The sequence below is a fragment of the Ascaphus truei genome, chromosome 9, assembly GCF_040206685.1.
Source record: "Ascaphus truei isolate aAscTru1 chromosome 9, aAscTru1.hap1, whole genome shotgun sequence".
Taxonomy (NCBI): Eukaryota; Metazoa; Chordata; class Amphibia; order Anura; family Ascaphidae; genus Ascaphus; species Ascaphus truei.
The window spans coordinates 29401976-29416995 of NC_134491.1; the positions used below are offsets into that span (position 1 = coordinate 29401976).

The 15020-nt window shown below is 43.3% G+C and overlaps 1 protein-coding gene across 5 annotated transcripts in view; it reads right to left on the reverse strand.

Moving 5' to 3' along the window:
- The window catches only part of SLC8A3 (solute carrier family 8 member A3), a 189659-nt gene that overhangs the window by 37538 nt on the left and 137101 nt on the right, over positions 1-15020 (reverse strand). For 2 of the 5 annotated variants that reach the window (XM_075614194.1, XM_075614197.1), the window contains one exon: positions 4224-4327. The exons of the other annotated variants lie outside the window; for them this stretch is intronic. In XM_075614194.1, coding sequence (XP_075470309.1) covers positions 4224-4327 — 104 coding nt within the window. The remainder of the gene's footprint in view (positions 1-4223; positions 4328-15020) is intronic. 5 annotated transcript variants of the gene reach the window in all.

Here is a 15020-nt window from a genome sequence, read left to right on the forward strand (position 1 = left end):
TGATTCAATTTGGCAGGTTGGAGACTGCCACCTTGTGAGTTTAAAGCAGCAAAACATGTGAAGTCTTATGTTTTAGTTTTTTTTAAATAAATCAGTTTTGTAGTATCAGATAATAGTCACTGTCTTTTTGTTATTTGTATTCAACTCATAATGCCATTTTTAATGAGTTTTAAAGTATCCTTTGATTTCTATAGCAGATTTTAGCACAACTCTAAAGCAGTGCAAGATCTTTGCAACACTTTCCTGTTTGTGATATGTTGCAAATGTTCCCAGCAGTTTGAGCTGCAAACTGTAACAATATATGTTACCTTAGTAATATAAGGACACATTGTAACAGCTGAGTTACACTGACTGAAGCGGCCATTATGTTAGGCTGCGTCCATAGTAGAACGCAATAGCTTCCGCGCTCCTCGGCGCAGCTCACGTGACCCGGCGTCGCCCGGCAAATGCAAACTTGCGCCGGTCTCCCTGTAGCGCATGTGCATGCACTAGCGCTCGCACTATGCACATATGCATTGGCGTCCTAGTGTTTGTTTCGGCGCAAGCTACATAGCTCGCGCCGTATCCTGCACTATGGACACAGCCCGGCATACAATCAGCATTCGGACAGATTTAGAACAGGAGCACCAAACGATTGCTAGTTTAAGTAAGAATGTAGCATTATACATTGTCACATGCTTCACATACAAAAATAATTTTTAAATAAAGAAAGAAGAGTTGGAAAGTAGTATTGCTGCTTTAAGAAACTATCCTTAGAAGAAAAAAAAGTAGCAACTTCCTTACCCTTGACTCTTGTTCCCACTGGCAGTGGACAAAATTAGTGTTGTACCGGGTCCTAAATTTTCAGAAAACTCAGGCAAAATGAACCAATGTTCTCAGTCGGGTACCCGGTTACCCAGATGGCATTTACCTGCAGGGTGAGGAAGACCGCTGCGGAGGGTAAGGAGGACCGCGGTGACTTCTGGCAGCAGCTGCAGCAGAAACTGTCTTCAGCCGGCGGGAGCAGCAGGAACAGAGCAAACAGCTGATGCTGGTGGGAGCCGGGGAACCATGTGACCAGAGCAAGAGTGTTCCTATTGGACAGCCGGGAGGAGCCAGCCGTCCAATAGGAACACTCCTGCTCCGGTCACATGGTTCCCCGGCTCCCACCAGCGTCAGCTGTGTGCAGTATTCCTGCTGCTCCCGTCAGCTGAACACAGATTTCTGCAGCCGTCACCGCCACCAGAACGTCTGCAGCTGCTGTCAGATGTCGCTGTGGTCTTCCTCACCTTCCAGCGCTGGCTGGAGGTAAGTGTTGAAGTATTTTCAGCTACTCTGAAATTACCCGGTGCGGGGTCCGACCCGGTGCCGGTCCCCAGCCCCCTGCTGCCAGGTCCGGGTAAGTTCCGGGTATCTGAAAAAGCGCCGGGTAAGCGAGGTACTGGGGTATTTCCGGGTTCTCGGTACATCACTAGACAAAATCCCTACACTGCGCTAAGGTGCATAAGAAGGCAGCGAGGTAGAGATCGCCCTCCATAAATACAGCAGCTGTTATTTAGAAAGAGCTGTATGACATTTCTTACAAAATTCACAACTGTGAATACATTTAGGAGGCCTTGAAAAAAAATATTCTATATCAATATTTCTTTGGAACTGAAAAAACAAGCTGGATGATTTGGCAGTGAAGTGTGTGATCGGGACGAGGCCTTAAATCAAGAGAAAAAAACATAGCACTGAGCAGACAGCACAATGTCATTCAGACACTGAAGGTACAGTATAATCCATTTAAACAAGTTTTAAGGAAGCAGAGTACTTTTATATACAGTATATTAAAATACAGACAGCCCTCGGTTATCCAACGGAATCCGTTCTGGAAGTAGCGTTGGATAGTGAAACCGTTGTAAAGTGAGTCCCATGTTAATCGGTGGCGGTGAGCATTGGATAACGCATTCCGGCATTAAAAAAACGGCCCATAGGGTTGCATTGTAAAGCGTTGGATATGCCATTGGTTGTAAAGTGAAACGTTGGATAACGAAGACTACCTGTTATATACATATTTTTTTTTTTTTTTCTCTCTCTCTCTCTCTCTCTCTCTCTCTCTCTCTCTCTCTCTCTCTCTCTCTCTCTCTCTCTCTCTCTCTCTCTCTCTCTCTCTCTCTCTCTCTCTCTCTCTCTCTCTCTCTCTCTCTCTCTCTCTCTCTTCTCTCTCTCTCTCTCCTCTCTCTCTCTCTCTCTCTCTCTCTCTCTCTCTCTCTCCTCCTTTACAAGAAGCAATCACCCTGCACCACTCCCCCTCCCAAATCTCTATGAGCCTTTCTAAGGGGGAAATTCTCTATTGTCGAATACAGGTATCGCAAAGCCATTTAAGTCAACGGCAGTTACCATGGGATCACGGTGCGATCACCTTTATCGGATGTTACTCCTTCCCACCATAAGTCCCTAGAAAAATCCCTGCTGCCTGTCATAGCAGAATATGGCAGAATAGAAGAAAATCCCTGCTGCCTGTCATAGCAGAATATGGCAGAATAGAAGAAAATCCTTGGGAAGATCAGCAGTGAAGCACAATAGTTGCAAAGAACTGCCCAGAGATATGAGATGCAGTGATAACACTCCCAATAATCTGAGTTTCTATATAGCTGTGAAAAGAACTAACAAAAGTGTGAATTGGGGTAATTGGCAAAAATTAACATTTTTATTAAATATTTTTTACTTCAATGAGTAAAACTCATTTGGGATCTAAGAGATGGCAATTGATAAATAATACTTTTTTTTTTTTTTTTTAAATACAGAGGGCTTATTTTGGGGTACTCTTTCCTGCTATGAACACAGGTTTAAAGGGAAGAGTTTGTGGAAGTATTTAGGTCCCTGAAGAAGTCCTGATTAGACGAAACGCACGTTGAGTCATTCTCACGTCACCAGGTGTGACGAAGAGAGAGTGACCAGCTCACAGGTAAGGGGCAGCGTTAGGATTTCCTCAGCGCCCGGCATTAGCTTCGTACTAGATGGGACTAACCACCCTACTGTAGGTCTAAGCGAAGCTAGCACCGTTTGGCACCGTTTTGCGTTACACAATATCTACTCTCTTGTAGATATAATATATTCCCACCTACCTCTTTCACACTCTCCAACTCCTACAGACTTTGACCCCTACGTCCCCCACTCCCACCACTTTAGGATATCACAGCTCCTGAGGGGCTACAACTGGTTTGCTTTAGCACATTAGCGTTTCTTACACATGCGTCATGGCGTCCAGGGAACCGAGGTTGTCCCCCAGAATTGTTTGAAAACACTGGTCATCTCCAGTTGAGAAATGGTAATATTTCAGAATTTTTCCAGCATTCTGTTAGATGTATACTCATTAAATGTTAAGCTTTATTTAGAGGTCCTTTTGAGTGCATCAGTAGGGATCTTCTGCATATAGCATGATCCAGTAATTATTCCCTGATAGCACACCCCTCTAGCCTTCTCTTCACCTATCAGAATAGTTTTGAGCAGGTATCTCTCCTCACATTTGACTGCATGAATACCTCTGAAATAATTTGTATTACAGTTTTAGTACTCGAGTACTTTGGACAGCATAACAATACTATGATTATACCCAGCTACACATGATCACAAGGTGTTCAAGTGACATACAGTACTAGAAGTGTGAATGGCTGATGCTGAAATCTAACACACAAAGGTGTATATTCAAGGTAAGCATTCTGTTTTATTGTACTGTCCATTGTTGACCTGAGCACATCTTCATATTTACACTGTCAGCCTAAATATAGACTGATACAGTAGATACAGTATCAGTAATGTATCGTTAAGTGGCACAATCTATTGTGACTATAACTTGTATCATTCAGAATCAAAGAATGCCCTTCAATATAAGAAATAAACCAAACAGAGTGAGCATTTAATGCAACTACACAAAGGATGTGAGTGTTGGAAATAGCCATGCAGCATATTATCATATTGACACGTGTTTTACATTATAAAGGGTTACAGCAAAGATGGATTGGAAAAAATAAATACATAAATCTGACTATAAAAAAATAAAAAATAAATTGATTGCAGAGAATGCAAGAAGGAATGATGTGAGCTGAGGCAGAGATGACCGAAAAAGGGTGAGAGCGGGAATACACAGGAGGGGGAAAAAAAAACAGAGGAAGGGAAAGGAAAAGTTAAAAAATAAAATGAATAAAAGCTGTTACTGGTTTGCTTTTAGGGGGGGATGGGGAGTAGTAATTAGCTCACACCTGATATTCCGCGTTTCATCCATTTCGGTTCACCAAGGGCAATGAAGAAACTCTCTTGCCTTTCATATTCCTCCTCATCTATTATTTTTACCCTTATGGTTTTCCTGTAGGAACATAAGAGAGACAGTGGTATATAGAGGGTAGGAACAGGTTCAACACTTTCTAACAAGTTGCCTCCTCTCTTACGCGTGGACATCGGTCGAAGTCATGTGGTCTCAATGGACGAGGGAAGGAAGAAAACGATAAACATAATCTGTACTTCTACAGAACCTTTCAATACCAACGTGATCAATGACTATAGCATAGGACAATAAGCAGCAACTTCTGTGATGGAATCTTGATATACTGTAATATTACTTCTCAAATATGGGGGAAAGGAGCTTTTGTATGTCATTATTACTGCTGGTTGGTAACTAAGACCCAGGGAGATCAACCAACATGCCCAAAGACACAGTTTAAAAATAAAAAATAAACTGTAATTGTGCGTATTGAGACACTATCACAGTTTAATGAATAACCCCTATAAATTATAGACTAAATGGTTCAATTGGAATCAAACACCAAAACTAGTGAATTCAACAGTCCGGTTACTACACAGAATTAATGCTTGACTAATTAACTGATAATAATAGGACACAGGGCTATTATGTGAAGTTTGTACAAACTATTCAGAAATATTTACCAAATAGCAAATAATGTATATATTATAGTTATTTATTGTACATTTTTATTTTATATATATATATATATATATATATATATATATATATATATATATATATATATATACACAGATAGATAGATAAAACATGGCTTAAAATTTTAAATAAATAACTATATACACTAGAGAAATACAAAATGAAATCTCTTATAATAATTACTAAGGTATTCCTATTTGCCTCAGGATTCTCAGTTTGGGATAGTATGTAAGACAGAAGCAGTGAAGAGCATTGTGATTCTTTAATAGTCTTCTGCTTTTTCTTGAACAGCACAAACCAGTCTTACTCTTACCTCACCCTATATCCATAATGTAGACTTCAGCAAAAGGAGGAGGGCAGGTTTGAACAGAACAGAAAAGCCAGAGGGTTTAGTAATCAGCCTCAATTAAAGTTCTTCAATCTTTCTGATCCTTCCAGTGTCACAAATAACAGCCCAAATAAAACATGGCTGCCTCCTGCATCAAGACGACTGAATTGGAATGATTCCCCGTTATTTACTAATTGTGTTATTTTTTAACTTTCTTTTTATTGTACATTATATAAATTACAAATCACCAAATGTGGTGTTTTTTTTTTTTTACATCTAGAGACTATTTAATCAGACATTCTAGCAACATAGTAATATTTTACCTCCAATCGTAGCAGATACATGTTTTAAATATAAGACTTTGTTTCAGTATCTTTTTTCCCCTATTAAAATGATTATACCGTTGAGTTAAAGTAAGGTTGCCACATTGACGTTTTCATAATACGCGACGCCGAACTCCAGTATGAAAGTGTGATGTCATAATGAGTTCATGACTGACCTTCAAAATTGCGATACTAAATATTATAATAGTATTTCTGGACAAAAACAAAGCAATGTACAGTATTAACAGACAACACAGCCAAACTTTAACACTGGTCTATGTGTACGGATGAGTGATGAATGATTTGCTTCACATTGAATGTTATCTCCCACATTAGTTTTTATCCTCTCTGCTCTTGGTCGGGTGGGGAAAGACGCGACTGAACGAACAAGTAGTGGTGGGAGAGAAAGTAACGCCTGTAGGGGTGGGAGTCATGGTATTATGAGATGATCGGGTAGTGTCCTAATTTTATTATTTTAATAAATTAAGTAGAAATCGATTAAGTTTTTAGGACTGGTTTCATTACAGTAATTTTAAGTTCCGCCATTTCCCATCAAGGTACTAAAATATGGGACAATTATGCGCCCCGAGAGACCTTTCTGTGATAATGAGACAAGTCAATGAAATAAGGGACAACCTCGTATAAACGGGACATCTGGCGACCCTCAATTAAAGGCAACAAGTTGACCCTCTGTAAAACTACTAATTCTGGAATGTTAAACCTGGACAGATTTAAATGAGCCAGCAATATTTTGGCGATAAGTGCGCTGCTAAAAATATATAACCAATTATACTCTATTTAGAATAGTGTACAGGCCAGGATTCACTAGGATCAGTAATCCTGAGTATCTAGAGTTAAATGTAATTGTGTTTTTCTGCAGACCTGTACAATCTGGAACTGTTATGGGTAACGTATGATGTTTGCTAGCTTTACGCCTTCATGCTTTTTGAGCAATGACTCCAACAGAATCAAGTCAAGCAGGATGTTCCATGTGCAGGAATTCACTTGAATTTAGTGATGTCATCATGACCTATGGGAAGTGAACCTGTAAGGGGAGTGGAGCGCAGTAGTGACATAAATACAAACAAAGAAAACACCAGGGCATTTTTCTATATGAAAGGATTTGTAATGGAACAGAAACTGGATTTGTGCTTGTATTTTGTTTATTTTCTCCAGCACTTTTGCTTGGAGGCCAGCACAAGACAAATTACGACTGAATGTGCTTCTATCAGAGATGTCACAGCCAGAACTTTAATAAGAAACCCGTTGTTGATGCCCAGAGCAGGTGCTTGCTCTCAGATGTCTCTACCCTGTGGGTTAGTGACAAGCACATTCTCTGTGACCTGTCAACAGACAGGTACAGTAGCTAAGCCAAGCAAATCTATATATAGAAGGTATTCCTATCTGCAAGCAGTGATCATGTGGAAACAGCAGTTTTGGGGTGGTGAGGTGTTATATGTGCACTCTCAACTCTTCCCAAAAAGAATAATTAAGTAAATGAAAAACTACTGTAGATCTATTAGTTGTATTTAGATAGTATTTTTTTTAATTTCTTCTTTATGAAATAGTTATAGTGTTGAATCCATTACACTATATAACATTTACAAATGACGTATTTTTAGACTTCTGCTTTTCATAAAAACGCAATAAAAGTAATGTTGTTTTGCATAATAATAATAATAATAATAATAATAACAATAATAATATCTATGTAGTTCCAACACAACAATCATAATCCTAGTGCAGGGGTTGCCAACTCCAGTCCTCAAGGGCCACCAACAGGTCTGTTTTCAGGATATCCCTGCTTCAGCGCAGGTGGCACAATCAGTGGGTCAGTCGTTGACTGAGCCATCTGTTCTGAAGCATGGATAACCTGAAAACCTGACCTGTTGGTGGACCTTGAGGACTGGAGTTGGCCACCCCTGTCCTAGTGGAATTTATAAAACCTAAACCAGCCCTTAAAAAATACATGTAAGACACATTAATTGTGTGTGATGCCAGCTCCTGTTGAATTGTTACAGTCAATGAGGTAAACCAGTCAGCCCATCGTCACTTATTGAAGTAAACAGAAGACAGTGTAACTATGAAACAAGGCGTTGTTACATAAGCAGTAATCACCGCTCACTATGTTGACGTTTGATGGGAGTAAAATGGAATTCGGATAAGACAATGGAGGCCAACAGCTGTTATTGACCAGGCTCTAATATTATTTCTACAGCTCAGTTTTGTGAGTAGAAGAAACAAAAGGTGAGGCCACCCAGAGTTACTGCTCCATTCAGTTTACAGACTCTACTGCAGTGAGACTATGTTACTGCTAAAGTCTCGTACCAGATCGTCTAACAGAAACTCAAAACAAAACTGCCCGATGGAGGCCGTTGGATACACTGGACTTGTCTCCCTTCTCGGTTGTCAAAACAGCACCTTGAATGTGTGCACAAGTAATAGTGAAGCACAAACGTTTTGTATTCTATTTATTTTTTTAAATGATACCTTTAATTCAATTAAGATACTAACAAGATTCCTGGAAGTCAGAAGGGTTCCTCAATTACAGGAAACGTGTAAGTGAGACACACTCTTATCAGTAGAGAGGTATTATCGTCCGATAATATTGCAGCTTCATATTGGCCGTTGGAGTATTGCTAATCTCAACGGCCAAGTTGTTCCCTGTCCATGAGACTTACAGAAATGTGAGCAGCACGGATTGCTTTAAACTTCAATCCACAAATTTACTAAAACATTTAGTCAAGTAAATAGTTCAATAGATAATTTACAATAATACTCACAATATATCTATATTCCCAGCTCAGTTGGATACACTTTAATGCTCTCTGAAAACTAAATGACCAAATGAATGGATCCATGCACAATGTGTATGGCTTTTATCAAACCGAAAACCTTTTCAAACCTTGATTCCATAACTATTTTATATTTTTTCCCTCTTACTATTCTTCACAAACTATAATTGAAAATGTTGGATTTTGTAAACCATTTCCCTATTTCATTATACTGGCTAAATTTGAAGAAAAAGATCAAACATTTGCACGTTGAAAAAAATAATAATCTCAAAGTGTAGTTGTAAATCCAGTTTGTTGTAATACACTGGCAGAGTACACAACTAAAAGATTGGCTAATTCTGATTTACTTTCAACAATTATATGCTCATACTGTACTGTATATGACTTTTCAAAAAGTTAAGTTACTGATATACTCCTCTTCACAGTTCAAACTTTATAATCGAGCCGGTACAAATCTCATTGAGTTCAAAGAGCCAGCTCTAAATTGTGAACACCTGTATTTGAGACAGAGAGTGGCTCCACTTTCATTTTGGTTGGGCTGGCCACTCCATCGGCCTGATCTGCCCCATGGAAACAAGCAAGTGCCTACTTTATATCTGGTACACCATGAGGACACTGTAAAGGTTAATGGACCAACATGAGAGTTCCTCAAAGATGAAGTTATACACAAGCTTTTGAATCCTAAAGACTCGTCTTCAAATGTACCAAAGTTACTGTAGGCGTTTATAGAACTGAAATAGATTCCTGTTAGTATATAGTAGTCTTCTATTTTGAACAAAAGAGTTGAAATGTTTGTTTTATGGGTCAATAGCTTGATTACTTATGTCTATCACTGCATCTTTGCCATCACTGGAGCATTCTAACCTCAGTTAGGACAACCATCCAAATGGCTCCTAGAAAAATATGATGTATTGTATATTGTTTCGAGCTTGTTATTTTGAGCCAGACTTATAGGTCACAATTTGAAAAGCAATGAACCCGATGTTAAGATACATGAAATACAGTGCTGGCTACAAAATAACCTGGACTGGACCAAGATCCCAAGATAACAGATTCAGGTTAGCGGCTGAAACGCGTACGGGCCATAGAGATGTGGGGAGAGCGGAGGCGCGCTAACGCTGAGGCTCGCCTGCTTCAGTCAGCGCGATTGCACGGACTTGCAGGCGAGCCAGCGTGCGCGAAGGGAGCCGGGGGGGAGGTGGTTGGAGGCGGGGCAGTGACGTCGCTGGGCCAATCGCCCGCGACGCACTGACGTCAATGTCACGGCGCCGACGTCACGGCGCCGTGACGTTGACGCTGCTTCAGGCTGAATGGATGTTTTCAGCCGACAGCGCGCTGATAAACAGCTTGGCGCTCGGCTGAAAACTCCAAAGCCTGAGCACGCCTGCGGACGCTCGCGTGAGCTCCCTCTCAAGGCATCCTCATTGAGGATGCAGGGGCTCAGCGCGGAGCGTCCGCACGCCTCAGCGCGGCCTGTCCGTCTATGGACGCAGAGAGGTGCGGGGGGGTGTTTTCCCCTCTCTCTCTTTTTAAACCTCCATGACAGAATAAAGATTTTTTGCGCAGCCCAGCCTCTGTGATCTGTTGCACGGCCGTGCCCGCTGTTATCTCCTCCCCGGTGAGGTCTTTCTATCAGGTTAGCAATAGTGCAAATGTTGGAATGACAGCTAAGGTTTTCCATGGGAAGTTCTTTTATGATCAGTAACTCCAAATTATGTTATGAAACAGGATTGTGCAGCAATATGCAGTAATATGTTTTAAGGATAATGCCATATACTCCAAAGTGGCTGCTAGGGTCGTATTCAGACAAACATCCCCAAACAGCCACTTTGGAGTATATAGAATTACATGTTGGTTTCTATCCACAGTTGGAAAAAAGGCCCCAATTCAGGATGTTATAAATCCATCTTTCTTGTGCTGAAGATGATTTCAGCTCCATTAAAATAATTAGGGCTAAAAGTTTTTTTACAGCATAAGGAAGATCACTTCACAGCATATTAATATGTGCTAAAGTATTTAATTAAACCTTAAGAGCAGCTAATTATCAGTAATCATACTCCTGTGGTTAGCACCGTGTTCTCCCCATTCTGTTTGTGCTACACTACAGCACTGTTTAGCACAGCACAGATGCCTTCCGGGAAGATGTGAATCAAATCGATCATTCCCCAGTGGCATTACACGGACTTCCTATTGAAACTGCAGTTTGAGTCTACTGTAGGTGTGCAAAAGCATGGAAATACTCATAAAACAACACCGTGTCATTCTCCCAATCTCCAACCCATTGGATATTACCTGTGGTATCCCGCATATATATATATATATATACAGTGGTTGACAAATCACCAAAAAATCTACTCGCCACACAAAAAAATCTACTCGCCACCTAGTACCAAACGTGTGCTGCTTGGGCCAATATTTACTCGCCCGGGGGTTAAATCCACTCGCCCGGGGCGAGCAAATGTATAGGTTTGTCGAACACTGTATATATAGATATATATATATAGATATATATATATCTATATATCTAGATATATATATCTTTATATATATAAAACAAAAAATTGAAGAGCGCATACTCCTAATTGCGTAAAATCAATATGTATTTAATAAAAATCAGACAACCTATATCTGCTAACAGTAAATGACACAATATCAGTGGGTGCTGTATTCCTTAATAGGAGAGGTATGTTAGAACCTTGAGGGGTAACAGAGTCTCTGAGTTGATGTTGTATTAGTGAATAGGAGACTGAGTCCGATAGTCCTCATGAGGTGTGTGAGTGGTGAAGGTGGTATGATCACTCCGGCAGTGTAATGCCAATTTTGCAAACAGTTTTCAATGTGAGGGATGTACGTCCTTTACTCCTGACAGTGCAGCCCCCAATACGCTGATTCGGGATCGACGCTGTGTGCGCACCCGTCAGATGGGAGCCCTATGTCTAGGAGCAGTCTGTGTGAGTCAGGGTCTGTTTTCACAGAGTGTGTATTAACGGAGCACCTGATCAGCCAAAATGGAGATAACAATGATGTCCGGCAGCACGAACGGGTCCCGTAGGGCGCCGTAGCCTGGATCAACTTGAACAATTCTGCTCCGATATGATGAAGTAGTCACACACACCTCATTTGATATGTATACATATATATATATTTGTGTGTGTGTGTGTATATACCCATGCTCCACTACGCAGAATAAGTGTACGGGGGGCCCACCTTCCGTGAGTTACAACTGACCTTATAGCACTCTACCATTTCAGGGATGCCTTGTGGAAAAGCTACAACGTAACTGGCACTACCAAGGATCTTAGTCACTACAGATGTCTGCGGAACATGTGCACAAGGCAAACAAGACATGCAAAAGCACAATATTACTCTGACAATCTTCTCCAGAATACATCAAACCCAGCGAACTTCTGGAAGGTTATCATCAACTAGCTGAGAGACCCGGCGTTGCCCGGGAGTACAATTTCCCTCTCCCCCCCCCCCCCCTCTCTCCACTCCCCCTGTCTGTTTCTCTGCTCCCCCTCTCTGTTTGTGTTCCCCCTCCTCCTGCACAGCTCCGTTCCCCCCCTCCCTACAGTGTTCTACACACACAGGGTCCCCCACACACACTGTCGTCGTCCCCCCCCCCACACACACACTGTCGTCCTTCCCACCACACACACATACTGTGTCCCCCCCCACACACACACTGCCCCCCCCACACATTGTACCCCCCCCCCCACACACACACACTGTCCCCACCCCACACACACACACTGTCCCCACCCCACACACACACACACACTGCCCCCCCCCCACACACACACACTGTCCCCCCCCACACACACACTGCCCCCCCCCACACACACTGTACCCCCCCCCCACACACACACACTGTCCCCACCCCACACACACACACTGTCCCCACCCCACACACACACACTGCCCCCCCCCACACACACACACTGTCCCCCCCCACACACAGACTGTCCCCCCCCCCACACACACACTGCCCCCCACACACACTGTCGTCCCCCCACACACATTTCTCCCACATACACACTGCCCCCCCCCCCACACACACTGTCCGTCCCCACACACACTGTCCGTCCCCCCACACACACACTGTGTCTCCCCCTCCCCCCACACACACACAAAGCCCCCTGTTACAGGACCACAAAGCCCCCTCCCCTCTGCCAGGACTCACAACAGTGGAGTGACCGGAGGGTGGGGGGTTGGTGTGGGGGAGAGCTGAGGCCTGCGCCGAGGAGCGGCGTGACCGGAGGGAGGGGGGTTGGTGGTGGGGGAGAGCTGAAGCCTGCACGAGGAGCGGCGTGACCGGAGGGAGGGGGGTTGGTGTGGGGGAGAGCTGAAGCCTGCGCCGAGGAGCGGCGTGACCAGAGGGAGGGGGGTTGGTGTGGGGGAAAGCTGAGGCCTGCGCCGAGGAGCGGCGTGACCGGAGGGAGGGAGGTTGGTGGTGGGGGAGAGCTGAGGCCTGCGCCGAGGAGCGGCGTGACCGGAGGGAGGGGGGTTGGTGGTGGGGGAGAGCTGAGGCCTGCGCCGAGGAGCGGAGTGACCGGAGGGAGGGGGGTTGGTGGTGGGGGAGAGCTGAGGCCTGCGCCGAGGAGCGGAGTGACCGGAGGGTGGGGGGTTGGTGGTGGGGGAGAGCTGAGGCCTGCGCCGAGGAGCGGCGTGACCGGAGGGAGGGGGGTTGGTGGTGGGGGAGAGCTGAGGCCTGCGCCGAGGAGCGGCGTGACCGGAGGGAGGGGGGTTGGTGGTGGGGGAGAGCTGAGGCCTGCGCCGAGGAGCGGCGGATGTGTGTGATGGGTGAGGAGTGTGGGTTCACCAAGTTGCTCTCCTTAGGTTCCAACTGCAAGTGAGATGGTCCTTGCAATGTGAGGGGTGGGGTGAGGGAGGGGTGGGGTGAGGGGGGGGAGTGGTGGGGGGTGCGCCGTGGCCAATCACACAGGGGGAAGACATACACACACAAACATTATTTGAGACTTATAGATATATTCCAGCCTTCTAGCCATCAACAACCAAGTAATATCACTAAGGAGGATGTTACTCTGACAAACCCCACTGGCATTGCAAATGCATTCAATGATTACTTTGTGGGGTGTGCTACTAACTTATTAGCGAAACGCAACCCAAACCACAAACATGAACCTCATTCTGAGAGTACCCATATAGCCCCACCCTCTCCCAACACTGCTCACAATTTTCAATTTGGCCCAGTATCCGAAGAGGAGATTACACAAGCGCTCCTCAAATTAAAACTAAGCAGCCAATGTGGACCTGATTTACTGCAATCTAAGTTCCTAAGACTTGGTGCCCCAGCCATTGCCAAACCAATTGCTTCCATAGTAAACTATATTCTGTCTATATGCCATATACCTAAGACCTGGAAAACTGCCAGAGTTGCCCCAATCTTCAAAAGTGGGGACAAAAACACTGTCTCAAACTACAGGCCAATCTCTCTTCTCCCAATACTATCCAAAGTCATGGAAAAATGTGTTCACTTCCAATTCAGCGATAACTATACCAAGACAAATTTCCCTAGCCAATTCCAATCTGGCTTTCGCCCCAAACACTCCACGGTAACTACCCTGCTAAAAGTTTGCAATGAAATCCAGTGTGGAATGGAACTGGGACAACTCACTGGTGCAATATTCCTAGATTTTGCAAAGGCTTTTGATACTGTTGATCATAACATTAACATAACATACTGTTGATCATAACATTTTGCAACTGAACATCAAAACATTAAGAGTTACCTCTCCTTTTCAAGTATGTCCTGGGCATAAAGTTAAGATGAAAAATAATAAATTATTCCAAATACAGTTACATAAGTGAGCAGGATATACATTATATACAAGACATTGCTTAAACTCCAGTGCTCTGGAATAGGGAAGCATGCTTAAACTTGTTTAATTCCTACCTATCAGGTAGATCCCAATGTGTCTATCTCAGGCTCTAACTCAAACCTCTTGGATATCACCTGTGGTGTCCCTCAAGGCTCTGTTCTGGGGTCGCTACTCTTCTCAGTTTTCATCAATGATCTTCCTACAGCTTGTAAGGGAGCTTCAATACACATGTATGCAGATGACACAATCTTATATGCACACAGCCCTAGCCTCTCCGACCTTGGACACATACTTCAATCTGACTTTTTGAGACTTGAAAATTGGATTTCCAAAAACAAACGTTTTTTAAACACTGACAAGACTGTAACAAAGGTATTTGGGACAAAGGCTAAATGTTTAAAGCTTCCAGTGATGAAGATCCAGGTCAGAACCAACGCTAACACCACCCTAACTCCTGTTACTAGTTTTAAATACTTGGGCATATGGTTTGACTCCCATTTAACATTCGGATGCACATTGAAACCCTGACATTCAAAACCTATGCCAAACTAGGTTTACCAACTTTACATGAACAAATCCTCCCTAAGTCTGCTGGTCAGAAAGGGTATCGCACAGCAGGTACTAATGCCTATTATTGACTATGGGGAGATTATATACGGCTCAGCACCCCAAACCCACCTTAGCAAACTTGATACCCTCTACAATTCAATATGCCGTTTTGTTCTCCAATGTAACTACAACACACATCACTGCGAAATGCTCAAAGAACTAGATTGGTCATCACTTGAGTCTAGGCGCAAAGTTCATCTC